A 16,917-nucleotide genomic window follows, 5' to 3' on the forward strand; every position below is an offset into this window, starting at 1 on the left:
GTACCCATTGTGGGAAGATGACCATCACGAAGCTGCGGTCGAGACTCTCGTTCCTGCAAAGGGGCGGGATCCCTCTGCCTCGATCCAATCCCCCTCAGAGGGTTACTTCAGGCAGTGACACGGGAGACCAGAGGATTATGGTGAGCGCGCTTTCTTCGGGGAACCAACCCCCTAGGGGCCCCTAGGGACAGTGACTGCATGGCTCCTTCCCCCGGAAGAGGGCCAGGTGAAAAATCCTTGTTTTCCTTTTGTTTTTGTTCTGCTGCTGGACTTAAAACCAGAGGTACCCAAATATTCAATAAAAGAGCAGTTTCATCCATCTCTGGGTCCAAAAAGTGCCCGGAGAGCAGTGGGGGGTGAGAATCCTCACCACTCTCATCCACCTCTTCTATTGCCAGCGGGCAGCAGTGTGCAGTCCAAGAACACATCCAAGCCGCCTCCTGCACCTCCTGCACCATGGAACCAGGTAAGTGTTGCACAGAACACTCAGACTCCGCTACAGGCCGCCTCCCAGAGAGAGCCGAGTCCACCTCGCTGCCCCACTCTGGGTACGCCTACAATCCCTCTGGTCCCGCTTGTACGGTCTCTGCGAGCCTGGTTAGCGCTTCCCAGTCCGTCTCGCTGGCTCATTTGGACCATCAGGCTTGGCTATGCGATTCAGTTCGCCCGGCGTCCCCCCAAGTTTCGGGCCATCCACTCCACTAAATTGAGAGCAGCCGATGCCCATGTCTTGAAGGTGGAGATTGCAGTCCTACTGGCAAAGGACGCGATAGAGCCGGTCCCTCCAGCCGATATGAGGTCAGGGCACTACAGTCCCTACTTCATTGTGCCCAAGAAAGGTGATGGGTCATGACCGATCTTGGACCTGCGAGTTTTGAATTGGAGCCTCCACAAGCTACCGTTCAAAATGCTCATGCAGAAACGCATTTTCGAATACATCTGTCCCCAAGATTGGTTTGCAGCGATCAACCTGAAGGACGTGTACTTTCATGTCTCGATTCTTCCTTGACACAGGCCATTTCTGCACTTTGCGTTCGAGGGTCGAGCATATGAGTACAAGGTCCTGCCCTTCAGGATGTCCCTGTCTCCCTGTGTCTTCACAAAAGTCACGGAGGGGGCCCTTGTTCCCATGAGAGAACAGGGCGTTCATATTAACTATCTCGACGACTGGCTCATACTAGCACACTCTCGAGAACAGTTATGTGAACACAGGCACCTCAGCCAGCTGGGCTTTCAGGTCAACTGGGAAAAGAGCAAACTCGCCCCCGTGCAGAGGATCTCTTTTCTCGATATGGAGTTGGATTCAGTCGCACAGACAATGCGCCTCACAGAGCAACGTGCTCAGTCGGTGCTGAACTGCTGGAACACATTCAAAAGCATGACGGCGGTCCCACTGAAATTCTTTCAGAGGCTCCTGGGGCATATGGCAACGGTAACTCCACTCGGGATGCTCCATATGAGACCGCTTCAGCACTGGCTTCACGGCCGAGTCCTGAGATGGGCGTGGCACCGTGGCACTAACCAGGTGACAATCACACCAGCGTGCCGCCAGACCTTCAGCCCGTGGTCAGACCCCTCGTTCCTGCGGGCAGGAGTCCCCTTGGAACATGTGTCCAGGCATGCTGTATTATTCACAGATGGCTCTGCCACCAGCTGGGGTGCCATGTACAATGGGCATGCAGTGTCAGGGGTGTGGACGGGCATTAGCACATCAACTGCCTCGAGTTGCTAGCAGTACGTCTCGTTCTGAGCCACTTAAAGAGGCTGTTACAGGGCAGAGACATGCAGGTCCGTACGGACAACACTGCGACTGTTGCGTACATCAACCGTCAAGGTGGTCTCCCATCACATGTCGCAACTCGCCTGCCATCTCCTCCTCTGGAGTCAGAAGCATCTGAGGTCGCTTCGAGCCATATATGTCCCCGGTGTGCTCAACCGTGTGGCCAACGAGCTGTCACAAGCTGTTCTCCCGGGAGAATGGCGACTCCACCCCCAGACGGTTCAGCTGATTTGGAGAGAGTTCGGGGAGGCTCAGGTAGAACTGTTTGCCTCCTCAGAGACCTCCCACTGCCAGCTGTTTTACTCCCTGACCGAGGGAACACTCGGCACGGACGCACTGGCTCACAGCTGGCCCTGGAGCATCCGCAAATATGCGTTTCCCCCAGTGAGCCTACTTGCACAGACACTGTGCAAAGTCAGAGAGAACAAGGAGCAGGTCCTTCTGGTAGCTCCCTATTGGCCCACCTGGACCTGGTTCCCAGAACTCATGCTCCTCGTGACAGTCCCTCCCTGGCCCATTCCTCTGAGGAAGGACCTTCTGACTCAGAGATGGGGCACCCTATGGCACCCACATCCGATCCTCTGGAAACTCCATGTCTGGTCCCTGGACAGAACACTGAGGTTCTAAGTGACTTACCCCCAGAGGTACTTAACACCATCACTTCTGTGCGAGCGCCGTCTGCAAGATGTGCGTATGCCTTGAAGTGGAACCTGTTCATCGAATGGTGTTCCTCTCGCAGAGAGGACCCCCAAAGATGTTCAATAGGGTCAGTGCTTTCCTTCTTGCAGCAAGGGTTGGAGTGAAGGCTGTCTCCCTCCACCCTCGAAGTACATGCTGCCGCTATTTCAGCATATCACGACCACATAGATGGCAAAACAGTAGGAAAGCATGACCTGGTCATCAGATTCCTTAGGGGGGCGAGATGATTAAATCCCCCCTCCATACCCTCCATACCATACCCTAAATGGTACCCTCCATACTTTCCCTGGTGGAGCCGTTGCAATCAGCAGACTTAAAGCTTCTCTCCATGAAGACTTTTCTGCTGGCTGCATTGGCCTCTGTCAAGAGGGTAGGGGACCTGCAAGCATTTTCGGTCGACAAATCGTGCCTAGAGTTCGGGCCGGGTGACAACCACGTTGTACTAAGGGAACAAGGGTTACCCTATGTAACCGAGACGTTCTCTGAGAGGCGGGAACGAGACATTGCGTAGCTAATGCTACGGGAACTCCTCCCTTCTCCACTTTTGTTGAAATCTTATGGGCTAACCCCAGCTTAGAACAGCTGGCCAATTGTTGTGAAGTATGCAAATACTGATGCAAATACTGGGCAGTATAAAATACATGGACGTGACAATTGCATCAGAATCACGACTGAACGCTTGCACAGCTGATCGAACAGCGAACACGGCAGCTAACGCAATGTCTCGTTCCTGCCTTTCAGGAAACCGAGGTTACGATAGTAACCGGAGACGTTCCCTTTCGAGAGCGGTAACTTCTACATTGCGTCAGCTATGACGCTGCGGGAACTGTATAAAATCCCACTGTGAGAGTAGACAAGATAAGCCCTGAGAAAAAGGGGCCAAGCTACACAGCCATAGAAGAGACAAGACAGTCAGCCAATAGCCGTGCTGCTACAAGTGCTTGCATCTAATAGGCGGAATTAGACCAATGAGACATCAGCTCTGACCCTATCAAAATTTGCATTTACAAACACAATGAAAGCAAAGGTTGCACTGAACCAGGGCAGACACAACACAATAAGCACTCAAGCTTGAAAGTAAACACAGTGTCAACGGCGGTAGCGGTAACAACTGTATTAAGCACTAGTAGCCATATACACAGAGTCAACAGAATAGTGGTAACCACTGCGTACGGCTAGAATAGTTCACAATACATCAGTAAGGAACTCACCGAAAGCCCTTGAGACACCACAGATGATACATCCAGATTGTAAAATCTGGTGAAGGTGTTCTGAGAAGACTAGCCAACAGCAAGACATAAATCCTGGATAGACATACCTCTAGAACAGGCCCACGAAGGGGCAAAAGTCCTCGTCAAAAGAGCCCATATGTTAGGGGGACAAACCTTCCTCTGGCACGCGTTAGCCAGCGCTACAGCATCCACATTCCAACGAGAAACTCTCTGTTTTGAGACAGTTCATGTCTTTCCCTTAGTACAGCAACCAAAGCACACGAAAAGCTGGCCCGACTAAAGGAAGGCGGCTGCGCGATTCACATACATCCACAAAGCCCTGACAGGGCAAACAGCGCTCTGAGTGTCAGCATCACGCAGGGATGACAGCTCAGCAGAGAAGCGGGCAGAGAAACATCCTGTGCTTTGAAAGGTGTAACGTAGCCCCGTCTCGGCCGGAGAGTAACACTGCAGTTGCCGTGTCCAAAATAGATAATATTACAGTATAGAAATAGAAATATCATAATATCACATTCAACAACTGTGAATAGACGTATTCGGATCAGAATAGCTGGTTTCTCTGAATAATACAGGGCAGCACAACAGCATAATAACATATCAGTATGTACATAAGCACAGTGTCATCAGCCGAAGCGGAAACAACGACAACAACTGTGATTAGCAAAAATTTGAAACTTAGTGCATTATGAGTATTCTCTAGCCGTTGAGTGTACATCAGTTGGACACTCATTAGTGTTGTGCATTATGAGATTGAATGAGTGCACTCGATAACATCCACTATGGTTTTGGATACTGACATACACTAACATCCGAACATACTAGCAACATGCCAGTTCATGCTAGCAATGTGTTAAAACATGTAAGCAATGTGCTAAAACATATTGGCAACATGCTAACTCATGTTAGCAATGTGTTAAATCCTGTTATCATGCTAAAACATGCTAGCAACATGCTAGCTCATGCTAGCAATGTACTAAATCATGTTAGCAACATGTTAATTCATGTTAACAATGTGCTAATTGTATCAACATGTATTAATGTTATCAACTAATGTTAACAACATGCTAAAACATACACGTCTAGTATTGTTAAATGCATGTTAACAGTCTAAAACATGTTATCAACATGTTAATTAATCCTAGCTATATGTTAAAACATATTAATTCATATTAGCAATGTGTTAAATCATGCTAACAATGTGTTAAAACATACTAATTCATGCTATCAAAATTCAAATTAATGCTAACAATGTGTTAAAAATGTTGTGAGGGGGGAGAGGGAAACATCTGCAATGTTTTTTAAATGCAGCAATTGTCACGGCTCCACCAGATCTACAGACTCCACCCACTTTCACTCTCCCCTGATTACTAATCACCACACCTGTACCTCGTCACCTGTTCACTATATACATTCACTTGCACCACTCTTCATTGTCTGATCTCGTCTTTCCATGGACACACAGACTCTACCTCGATCCTTACCTGTTCTACTTACCTGCCATCCTCGTCTTCCGATCCCGTTCCACGAACCTGCTAATATTGTCAGTGACTTTCAACCACGTCTGTCATCAGCCTCGTTTCGTTCTCTACCTATGAAGGACAATACTGTTATTCATCAGCTAAGTTCCATTCCACTATCTTCATTGTGTTCAACTCACCATTTACATCTGCTGGTTTCCGTGCTTCTGTTCATAATAGACTTCAGTTACATTATACTCACCTGTCTGCTTGACAGCAATAGACCTGAAGGACGTGTACTTTGATGTCTCGATTTTACTCTGACACAGACCGTTCCTGCGTTTTGATTTTGAGGGTCGAGCATATCAGTACAAGGCTTTGGGCTGTCCCTGTCTCCCCACTGCTTTACCAAAGTCATGGATGCTACCCCTACCCTGCTCAGGTTGGCATTCACATCTTGAACTATCTCGATGACTGGCTCATTCTAGCTAACTCTCGGGGTCAGTTATGCGAGCACTGGGACCTGGTGCTCAGGCACCTCAACCATCTGGGGTTCCGGGTCAACTGAGAAAAGACCGTCTGTTTTCTCGGTATGGAGTTGGACTCTGTCCAACCAACGGTTACGCACAGTTGAATTTTTAAGTTCACATTACTTTAAAAAAATGAGGAAACTGGTTGCCCTTAAAAATGTAAGTAAATTCAACTTATCCGGGTTAACAGTATGGCTGTGTCTTCCCACCATAAACCAAAGACAAATGCACTTTACTTGACGCACAACACACAAGTACATTTGTCGGGAGGGCACATATTTTCCTAAGTTGGCCTAATATTATAATATCTGTTCAGTTTATAAATTTTAGGTAGTGTAATCCCGTCTTTACTTGCTCAGCGATGTTCTCTTCAAACGGTTGCTTTATGGGAATCCCCACTATTGTACAACAACAAATTGTTTTGAATAAATGAAGAAGCATTTTAAATGTAAAACACTTACACTTCAATATTTTTTTTAGGTTCAAGAAAAGACACAGAACTTGAGGCGAAAAAGCAAAATCAGATAAAAGGTGAACAAGTGGAATCTAAAAAACAGAAACGAGCGGAAAACCTGGTAAGAGAAGAAGAGGAGAAACTGCGAAGAGAAGAAGCAGAGAGACAGAATCAAGAGGAAAAACTAAGAAGAGAAGAAGAGGAGAGACAGACAGGAGAGACAGAGACAGGAGAAGAGGAGAAACATAGAGGAGAAGAAGAGGAGAGACAGACAGGAGAGACAGAGACAGGAGAAGAGGAAAAACATAGAGGAGAAGAAGAGGAGAGACAGAAAGAAGAGGAGAAACATAGAGGAGAAGAAGAGGAGAGACAGTTTCGAGAGGAAAAACATAGAGGAGAAGAAGAGGAGAGACAGTTTCGAGAGGAAAAACATAGAGGAGAAGAAGAGGAGAGACCGTTTCGAGAGGAAAAACATAGAGGAGAAAAAGAGGAGAGACAGTTTCGAGAGGAAAAACATAGAGGAGAAGAAGAGGAGAGACAGAATGAAGAGGAGAAACATAGAGGAGAAGAAGAGGAGAGACAGTTTCGAGAGGAAAAACATAGAGGAGAAGAAGAGGAGAGACAGTTTCGAGAGGAAAAACATAGAGGAGAAGAAGAGGAGAGACAGAATGAAGAGGAGAAACATAGAGGAGAAGAAGAGGAGAGACAGAATGAAGAGGAGAAACCTAGAGGAGGAGAAGAGGAGAGACAGAATGAAGAGGAGAAACATAGAGGAGAAGAAGAGGAGAGACAGAATGAAGAGGAGGAACATAGAGGAGAAGAAGAGGAGAGACAGAATAAAGAGGAGAAACATAGAGGAGAAGAAGAGGAAAGACAGAATAAAGAAGAGAAATATAGAGGAGAAGAAGAGGAAAGACAGAATAAAGAAGAGAAACATAGAGGAGAAGAAGAGGAAAGACAGAATAAAGAAGAGAAACATAGAGGAGAAGAAGAGGAAAGACAGAATAAAGAGGAGAAACCTAGAGGAGGAGAAGAAGAGGAGAGACCGAATGAAGAGGAGAAACATAGAGGAGAAGAAGAGAAGAGACAAAATAAAGAGGAGAAACCTAGAGGAGGAGGAGAGGAGAGACAGAATAAAGAGGAGAAACCTAGAGGAGGAGGAGAAGAGGAGAGACAGAATGAAGAGGACAAACATAGAGGAGGAGAAGAAGAGGAGAGACCGAATGAAGTGGAGAAACATAGAGGAGAAGAAGAGGAGAGACAGAATAAAGAGGAGAAACCTAGAGGAGAAGAAGAGGAAAGACAAAATAAAGAGGAGAAACCTAGAGGAGGAGGAGAGGAGAGACAGAATAAAGAGGAGAAACCTAGAGGAGGAGGAGAAGAGGAGAGACAGAATGAAGAGGACAAACATAGAGGAGAAGAAGAAGAGGAGAGACCGAATGAAGTGGAGAAACATAGAGGAGAAGAAGAGGAGAGACAGAATAAAGAGGAGAAACCTAGAGGAGAAGAAGAGGAGAGACAGAATAAAGAGGAGAAACATAGAGGAGAAGAAGAGGAAAGACAGAATAAAGAGGAGAAACCTAGAGGAGGAGAAGAAGAGGAGAGACCGAATGAAGAGGAGAAACATAGAGGAGAAGAAGAGGAGAGACAAAATAAAGAGGAGAAACCTAGAGGAGGACAAGAAGAGGAGAGACAGAATGAAGAGGAGAAACCTAGAGGAGGAGAAGAGGAGAGACAGAATAAAGAGGAGAAACCTAGAGGAGGAGAAGAAGAGGAGAGACAGAATGAAGAGGAGAAACCTAGAGAAGAAGAAGAGGAGAGACAGAATAAAGAGGAGAAACCTAGAGCAGGAGAAGAAGAGGAGAGACAGAATGAAGAGGAGAAACCTAGAGGACAAGAAGAGGAGAGACAGAATAAAGAGGAGAAACATAGAGGAGGAGAAGAGGAGAGACAGAATGAAGAGGAGAAACCTAGAGGAGGACAAGAAGAGGAGAGACAGAATGAAGAGGAGAAACATAGAGAAGGAGAAGAGGAGAGACAGAATGAAGAGGAGAAACATAGAAGAGGAGAAGAGGAGAGACTGAATGAAGAGGAGAAACCTAGAGGAGGACAAGAAGAGGAGAGACAGAATGAAGAGGAGAAACATAGAGGAGGAGAAGAGGAGAGACAGAATAAAGAGGAGAAACCTAGAGGAGGAGAAGAGGAGAGACAGAATAAAGAGGAGAAACCTAGAGGAGGAGAAGAAGAGGAGAGACAGAATGAAGAGGAGAAACCTAGAGGAGAAGAAGAGGAGAGACAGAATGAAGAGGAGAAACATAGAGGAGAAGAAGAGGAGAGACAGAATAAAGAGGAGAAACCTAGAGGAGGACAAGAAGAGGAGAGACAGAATGAAGAGGAGAAACATAGAGGAGGAGAAGAGGAGAGACAGAATGAAGAGGAGAAACCTAGAGGAGGACAAGAAGAGGAGAGACAGAATGAAGAGGAGAAACATAGAGGAGGAGAAGAGGAGATACAGAATGAAGAGGAGAAACCTAGAGGAGGACAAGAAGAGGAGAGACAGAATGAAGAGGAGAAACATAGAGAAGGAGAAGAGGAGAGACAGAATGAAGAGGAGAAACCTAGAGGAGGAGAAGAGGAGAGACAGAATAAAGAGGAGAAACATAGAGGAGGAGAAGAAGAGGAGAGACAGAATAAAGAGGAGAAACCTAGAGGAGAAGAAGAGGAGAGACAGAATGAAGAGGAGAAACATAGAGGAGGAGAAGAGGAGAGACAGAATGAAGAGGAGAAACCTAGAGGAGAAGAAGAGGAGAGACAGAATGAAGAGGAGAAACATAGAGGAGAAGAAGAGGAGAGACAGAATAAAGAGGAGAAACCTAGAGGAGGACAAGAAGAGGAGAGACAGAATGAAGAGGAGAAACATAGAGGAGGAGAAGAGGAGAGACAGAATGAAGAGGAGAAACCTAGAGGAGGACAAGAAGAGGAGAGACAGAATGAAGAGGAGAAACATAGAGGAGGAGAAGAGGAGATACAGAATGAAGAGGAGAAACCTAGAGGAGGACAAGAAGAGGAGAGACAGAATGAAGAGGAGAAACATAGAGAAGAAGAAGAGGAGAGACAGAATGAAGAGGAGAAACCTAGAGGAGGAGAAGAGGAGAGACAGAATAAAGAGAAGAAACCTAGAGGAGGACAAGAAGAGGAGAGACAGAATGAAGAGGAGAAACACAGAGGAGAAGAAGAGGAGAGACAGAATAAAGAAGAGAAACCTAGAGCAGGAGAAGAAGAGGAGAGACAGAATGAAGAGGAGAAACCTAGAGGACAAGAAGACGAGAGACAGAATGAAGAGGAGAAACATAGAGGAAGAGAAGAGGAGAGACAGAATGAAGAGGAGAAACCTAGAGGAGGACAAGAAGAGGAGAGACAGAATGAAGAGGAGAAACATAGAGGAGGAGAAGAAGAGAGACAGAATGAAGAGGAGAAACCTAGAGGAGGACAAGAAGAGGAGAAACATAGAGAAGGAGAAGAGGAGAGACAGAATGAAGAGGAGAAACCTAGAGGAGGAGAAGAGGAGAGACAGAATAAAGAGAAGAAACCTAGAGGAGGACAAGAAGAGGAGAGACAGAATGAAGAGGAGAAACACAGAGGAGGAGAAGAGGAGAGACAGAATAAAGAGAAGAAACACAGAGGAGAAGAAGAGGAGGGACAGAATAAAGAGGAGAAACCTAGAGGAGGAGGAGAAGAAGAGGAGAAACCTAGAGGAGAAGAAGAGGAGAGACAGAATGAAGAGGAGAAACATAGAGGAGGAGAAGAAGAGGAAAGACAGAATGAAGAGGAGGAACATAGAGGAGGAGAAGAGGAGAGACAGAATGAAGAGGAGAAACATAGAGGAGGAGAAGAAGAGGAGAGAGAGAATGAAGAGGAGAAACCTAGAGGAGAAGAAGAGGAGAGACAGAATGAAGAGGAGAAACAAAGAGGAGAAGAAGAAGAGGAGAGACAGAATGAAGAGGAGAAACATAGAGAAGAAGAAGAGGAGAGACAGAATAAAGAGGAGAAACCTAGAGGAGGAGAAGAAGAGGAGAGACAGAATGAAGAGAAACCTAGAGGAGGAGAAGAAGAGGAGAGACGGAATGAAGAGGAGAAACATAGAGGAGAAGAAGAGGAGAGACAGAATGAAGAGGAGGAACATAGAGGAGAAGAAGATGAGAGACAGAATAAAGAGGAGAAACCTAGAGGAGGAGAAGAGGAGAAACAGAATAAAGAGGAGAAACCTAGAGGAGGAGGAGAAGAAGAGGAGAAACCTAGAGGAGAAGAAGAGGAGAGACAGAATGAAGAGGAGAAACATAGAGGAGGAGAAGAAGAGGAAAGACAGAATGAAGAGGAGGAACATAGAGGAGGAGAAGAGGAGAGACAGAATGAAGAGGAGAAACATAGAGGAGGAGAAGAAGAGGAGAGACAGAATGAAGAGGAGAAACAAAGAGGAGAAGAAGAAGAGGAGAGACAGAATGAAGAGGAGAAACATAGAGGAGAAGAAGAAGAGGAGAGACAGAATGAAGAGAAACCTAGAGGAGGAGAAGAAGAGGAGAGAAGGAATGAAGAGGAGGAACATAGAGGAGGAGAAGAAGAGGAGAGACAGAATAAAGAGGAGAAACCTAGAGGAGGAGAAGAAGAGGAGAGACGGAATGAAGAGGAGAAACATAGAGGAGAAGAAGAGGAGAGACAGAATGAAGAGGAGGAACATAGAGGAGGAGAAGAGGAGAGACAGAATAAAGAGGAGAAACACAGAGGAGAAGAAGAAGAGGAGAGACAGAATGAAGAGGAGAAACCTAGAGGAGAAGAAGAGGAGAGACAGAATGAAGAGGAGGAACATAGAGGAGGAGAAGAGGAGAGACAGAATAAAGAGGAGAAACCTAGAGGAGGACAAGAAGAGGAGAGACAGAATAAAGAGGAGAAACCTAGAGGAGAAGAAGAGGAGAGACAGAATAAAGAGGAGAAACACAGAGGAGAAGAAGAAGAGGAGAGACAGAATGAAGAGGAGAAACCTAGAGGAGAAGAAGAGGATAGACAGAATGAAGAGGAGAAACATAGAGGAGAAGAAGAGGGGAGACAGAATGAAGAGGAGAAACCTAGAGGAGGAGAAGAAGAGGAGAGACAGAATGAAGAGGAGGAACATAGAGGAGGAGAAGAAGAGGAGAGACAGAATGAAGAGGAGAAACATAGAGGAGAAGAAGAGGAGAGACAGAATAAAGAGGAGAAACCTAGAGGAGAAGAAGAGGAGAGACAGAATAAAGAGGAGAAACACAGAGGAGAAGAAGAAGAGGAGAGACAGAATGAAGAGGAGAAACATAGAGGAGAAGAAGAGGAGAGACAGAATAAAGAGGAGAAACATAGAGGAGAAGAAGAGGGGAGACAGAATGAAGAGGAGAAACCTAGAGGAGGAGAAGAAGAGGAGAGACAGAATGAAGAGGAGGAACATAGAGGAGGAGAAGAAGAGGAGAGACAGAATGAAGAGGAGAAACATAGAGGAGAAGAAGAAGAGGAGAGACAGAATGAAGAGGAGAAACATAGAGGAGAAGAAGAGGGGAGACAGAATGAAGAGGAGAAACCTAGAGGAGGAGAAGAAGAGGAGAGACAGAATGAAGAGGAGAAACATAGAGGAGAAGAAGAGGAGAGACAGAATGAAGAGGAGGAACATAGAGGAGGAGAAGAAGAGGAGAGACAGAATGAAGAGGAGAAACATAGAGGAGAAGAAGAAGAGGAGAGACATAGAGGAGAAGAAGAGGGGAGACAGAATGAAGAGGAGAAACCTAGAGGAGGAGAAGAAGAGGAGAGACAGAATGAAGAGGAGAAACATAGAGGAGAAGAAGAGGAGAGACAGAATGAAGAGGAGGAACATAGAGGAGGAGAAGAAGAGGAGAGACAGAATAAAGAGGAGAAACCTAGAGGAGAAGAAGAGGAGAGACAGAATAAAGAGGAGAAACACAGAGGAGAAGAAGAAGAGGAGAGACAGAATGAAGAGGAGAAACCTAGAGGAGAAGAAGAGGATAGACAGAATGAAGAGGAGAAACATAGAGGAGGAGAAGAAGAGGAGAGACAGAATAAAGAGGAGAAACATAGAGGAGAAGAAGAGGGGAGACAGAATGAAGAGGAGAAACCTAGAGGAGGAGAAGAAGAGGAGAGACAGAATGAAGAGGAGGAACATAGAGGAGGAGAAGAAGAGGAGAGACAGAATGAAGAGGAGAAACATAGAGGAGAAGAAGAAGAGGAGAGACAGAATGAAGAGGAGAAACATAGAGGAGAAGAAGAGGGGAGACAGAATGAAGAGGAGAAACCTAGAGGAGGAGAAGAGGAGAGACCGAATGAAGAGGAGAAACCTAGAGGAGGAGAAGAGGATAGACAGAATGAAGAGGAGAAACCTAGAGGAGGAGAAGAAGAGGAGAGACAGAATGAAGAGGAGAAACCTAGAGGAGAAGAAGAGGAGAGACAGAATAAAGAGGAGAAACATAGAGGAGGAGAAGAAGAGGAGAGACAGAATAAAGAGGAGAAACCTAGAGGAGAAGAAGAGGAGAGACAGAATAAAGAGGAGAAACCTAGAGGAGAAGAAGAGGAGAGACAGAATGAAGAGAAACCTAGAGGAGGAGAAGAGGAGAGACAGAATGAAGAGGAGAAACATAGAGGAGAAGAAGAGGAGAGACAGAATAAAGAGGAGAAACTAAGAGAAAAAGAGAGACAGAATGAAGAGAAGAAACTAAGAAGAGAAAAAGAGAGACAGAAACTAGCGGAAAAACTGAGAAGAGAAGAAGAACAAAAACCAAAAGGTAAATGTCAAGTCAAGTCACCTTTATTTCTATAGTGCTTTATAGAATACAGATTGTTTGAAAACCGATTTGGCTTATCACAATGCTTATCGCAAATGCTGTGATTATTTGTAATGCGCAGCTTGTCAGTGATGTACGGCTCAGTAAACGCTGCTCACTCTGAAAGCACTGTGAGTTTGAGTCGCTTATAACGTGCATTTGAAAAAACAACACGCATCAAACATCTTTCCAAACATGAGAAGCATTTATGAGCCTCTAGTCCAACAACAGACAACATTTAATAACATGCATTTACTCCAAACACACTTCATAACGACAGCTGAGCTCCTCCTTCTGTAAGATGATGTGGCTTCTTAAACAGAATAGGGCAGTTGTGTGTTTATTAGCCATGTTTAATTATTCAGCATGCTGTTGTTACCCTGCCTGTCTGATGATTCCTGTCGTGAGTCTGCCTGCCTAGCCAAGTCTAGCCCAGGGGGGCAGGGTTTCATATTATTTTGAAGTTTCCCCGGGCGCCGCCATTGGCTAGCGGACCATAACCTGCTGTTAGCATCCCATTGACTCCCATTCATTTTTGCGTCACTTTGACAGCGAATAACTTTACATCTGAGGCGTTTAAAGACTCCATTTGTCCATTATTTATTTCTAAAGAAACACGAAAATGTATAAAAGGCTCCATTACCTTGTATCGTACGTTATGGCCCCGTAGAAGCAGTTTTTGTAAAAATAGGCTAACGATTGCGTCATAACCACGCGACTCTCTGTCGCACAGTAGAGAGATTACAGTATGGACAGGAGGAGAAGCTCGCACGCAATCAGGGGGACGTGGAGGCAAAATGACAAAGTAATTAATCAGAATACTTAGCAAAAGTGTCTCCTGCTCCTGCTCATGGACAGCTCCTACTCACACTCTCCGTCTCTGCAAGTTTCGGAAGAGAATGATTCAGATTTCTCTCGGCACAGCTACTAGAAGACAGACAGGTTGCTCACATCACTTCTAATTGAGAGCTTCTAATTGACTTCACTTTTCTCCGCTGAATCCAATGGGGTCGCTGTGTCCAGTTTATATACTGTCTATGGTCTATGTTATGCGACTAAAACTTCTTCTCGCGATAAGTAAATACAAAAACCATGATAACGGACGTTGGTAGGTTTATGTACTATATCCCAGCCACTGCATTAGCCATTGTTATTAATGGAAGGAGATGTGTGTGACCCTTATTATACTGTGAGCGGCTCATATGAGGAGTTTCTGGGTGTTTCTCCCTCATTTCTGCTGTGAGGTCTTGATTGTGGCATTTATTTGAGGTTTAGAATCCATTATTCCTGTAATTATTTTGTCTTATATGAGTTTAATAAAGAACTCTGTCTCGTATTCTGTCTAAACACACTGCGTCATCTACGTCAGCTGACCTATAAATGCGCACAAACTGTTTCCATCGCAGTTTTGCGAAATATTCCTTTTTCGGATTGCCTGAAAAAAACCCTTATGCGAGCAGAAAAACTTTTTTGCAATAAATGTGAGTTTTTGCGAAATTGACGTGTTTCCATTGGGCGTATTTTCAATTCGCAATTTCAATTTGCGCAATTTGAAGGGTAATGGAAACGCAGCTAGTGGCAAGGAACCCAAATTCCATCGGGTGACAGAATGGATGAAAAAACCTTGGGAGAAACAAGACTCAGTCGTGGGGCCAGTTCTCCTCTGGCCAACGTACGAACACGGTGTCATTATGATTCAGGTTGCATCAGAAGTCAGAACTCAAATTGGGATAGGTAGCATTAAAATATTCATCTAGTTCCTTTTGCTTGAAGATCAGATTCATCACACCAGTATGGAGCTGAAGCTGGCCATAGGGTCTGTGCAGAGAACCTGTGTTATACTTTTTTTTCTTATAGGAAGAAGGAGGTGGGACATTTAAAAGACTTTAATAAATAAATAAACACAAAATGAAAGTAAAGACAGCAGCCTCTCACGGATATAAATATGCTCTCTTACATAAAAAAACTAAACACAACATAAAGTCCAGGCCTGTTATCGCTCCTCCTTTTATGCTTCCGCTCCTCCGTGAGAGACATGAGACCGGTGCATCATGCAGGAATCGCTCATCATCAGTCACACCACCGGCCTTGCACCGTTCTCTCACAGCCCTCGGCCTCGTCCTACTTGCCACAACCTGCTTCCCGAACAAGGCTAGGAAGACTATTCCAGAGTTTTGGTGCTAAATAGGAGAAGGATCTACCGCCAGCAGTCGATTTTGATTTTGGCCAGAATTTTGAGATCGCAATAGACGGGAAGGACTATAATGCGTTAAGAGCTCGCTAAAGTACTGCGGAGCTAAACCATTTAGTGCTTTGTAAGTGATCAGCAATTTTTTTTAATTTATACGATGTTTAATAGGGAGCCAGTGCAGTGTTGACAGAACCGGGCTAATATGGTCATACTTCCTGGTTCTGGTAAGAACTCGAGCTGCTGCGTTTTGGACCAGCTGTAGTTTGTTTATTAAGCGTGCAGGGCACCCACCCATAATAGCATTACAATAATCTAGCCTTGAGGTCATGAACACATCAACTAATTGTTCCGCATTTTTCATTGAAAGCATATGACGTAATTTAGATATATTTTTAAGATGGAAAAATGCGGTTTTACAGATGTTAGTGTAGACTTGAAAATTAAGCTTTTCCCCCATTGTGGTTAAATCATGGAAGCAACACAAGTAATTTTGCCAAGAGATCACTTTTTTATTATTTTATGTCAGACCTAGGAGGGAAACTGACAAGTGACACGTATATGTTCAGTTTAGTTAATTTTCTGTCTTGTCTGTATTAGTTCTCATTAATTGCCATGGTGTCTGATTAGTCCAGCTGTTCCGGTTCAGTGTCCTCATTTACCATGTGTATATACTCCCTTTTCTATTCAGTCCTTTGTCGTTCATGTTGTTGTTTAACATAGTTGTTTCTGTTCTGCCTGAGTTCAATAAGTAAAGACTGTTTCACCCTCACCTTCGTCGTGTGCTTTCCACAACCACACCAACGTTCCAGAAGAACCGACCAAAAAAAAAAGAAAAAGAAAGAAAAAGAGAAAATAATCAGCATGGACTCACCAGCGATGCGTCTCCTCCTCCTCCCGGAAAACAGGAAGTATCTGGGGTACTTGGCCTGGATGCTTCGGAATGGTGGCCTCTCAAAGGTTGTTCCAGAACCAGAGCCGGAGGACTCCAAAGCTGTAATAGGAACCCAGTAATGGGCACAAAAAAAAAAATGTGTGGCCCTATTAAACAGAAGCAGAGTGAATACAAAAAGTTTAAAGTATAAATTAATATTTATTCAAACAAAATCATGAAAAATCCTAACCCAAATATAACATTAATGGAAAAATTAAACACCAAAAACATCCAAATTAGATTCAAAAGCAATAATGCCAAATGCAACATTTCCAAAAAATAGCTTCCTCAAAAAATACCAAAAAGAAAAAAAAAGGCAAATCAACAAAGTACAAAAAACCTGCAGCACTCAGGCAACACTCTCCACTGCAGCAAACAACACAGACTAACTGTTAGTGTTATGTTTCTTATAACTGTATATGTTAGCTCTCTATTTCATGCCTCCATTTAAAAGAGCATTAATATCAAATCACTTTGTAAAATTGATTTTGAAGGAAACGTTGGATTAAGAAATCAGGGGGCCACATGCTATCTGAATTCAGTGCTGCAGACACTTTTCATGACAGAAGATTTCAGAAATACTGTGAGAAATACAGAAATAAGGTGAGATTTGTTTTTTATTGTATTGGAGATCATTAATGCTGCTGAATAAAATTTCCAGTTATTACATCGCTCTGTTTTACAGGGTCAATCCAATTGATTTTCATATTGCACAATTGTTCACGGATTTAAAGTCTAGAAGGAAAAGCGTCGCCACCACTGAGAGAATCACAGATGTACTTAATGTTAATG

At 44.5% G+C, this 16,917-nt stretch overlaps 1 protein-coding gene across 1 annotated transcript in view; it reads left to right on the top strand.

The window, feature by feature from the left end:
- Positions 1 to 16,917, top strand: part of LOC307170895 (uncharacterized protein) — a gene marked incomplete at its 3' end in the record, with an annotated part of 30,524 nt that overhangs the window by 2,196 nt on the left and 11,411 nt on the right. Inside the window, exons 5-6 of the mRNA XM_079892204.1 lie at positions 16,620 to 16,728; positions 16,811 to 16,917. Of these exons, the coding sequence (XP_079748330.1) occupies positions 16,620 to 16,728; positions 16,811 to 16,917 (216 nt within the window). The remainder of the gene's footprint in view (positions 1 to 16,619; positions 16,729 to 16,810) is intronic.

The sequence above is a fragment of the Squalius cephalus genome, assembly GCF_949319135.1.
Source record: "Squalius cephalus genome assembly, chromosome: 14".
NCBI classification, from domain to species: domain Eukaryota; kingdom Metazoa; phylum Chordata; class Actinopteri; order Cypriniformes; family Leuciscidae; genus Squalius; species Squalius cephalus.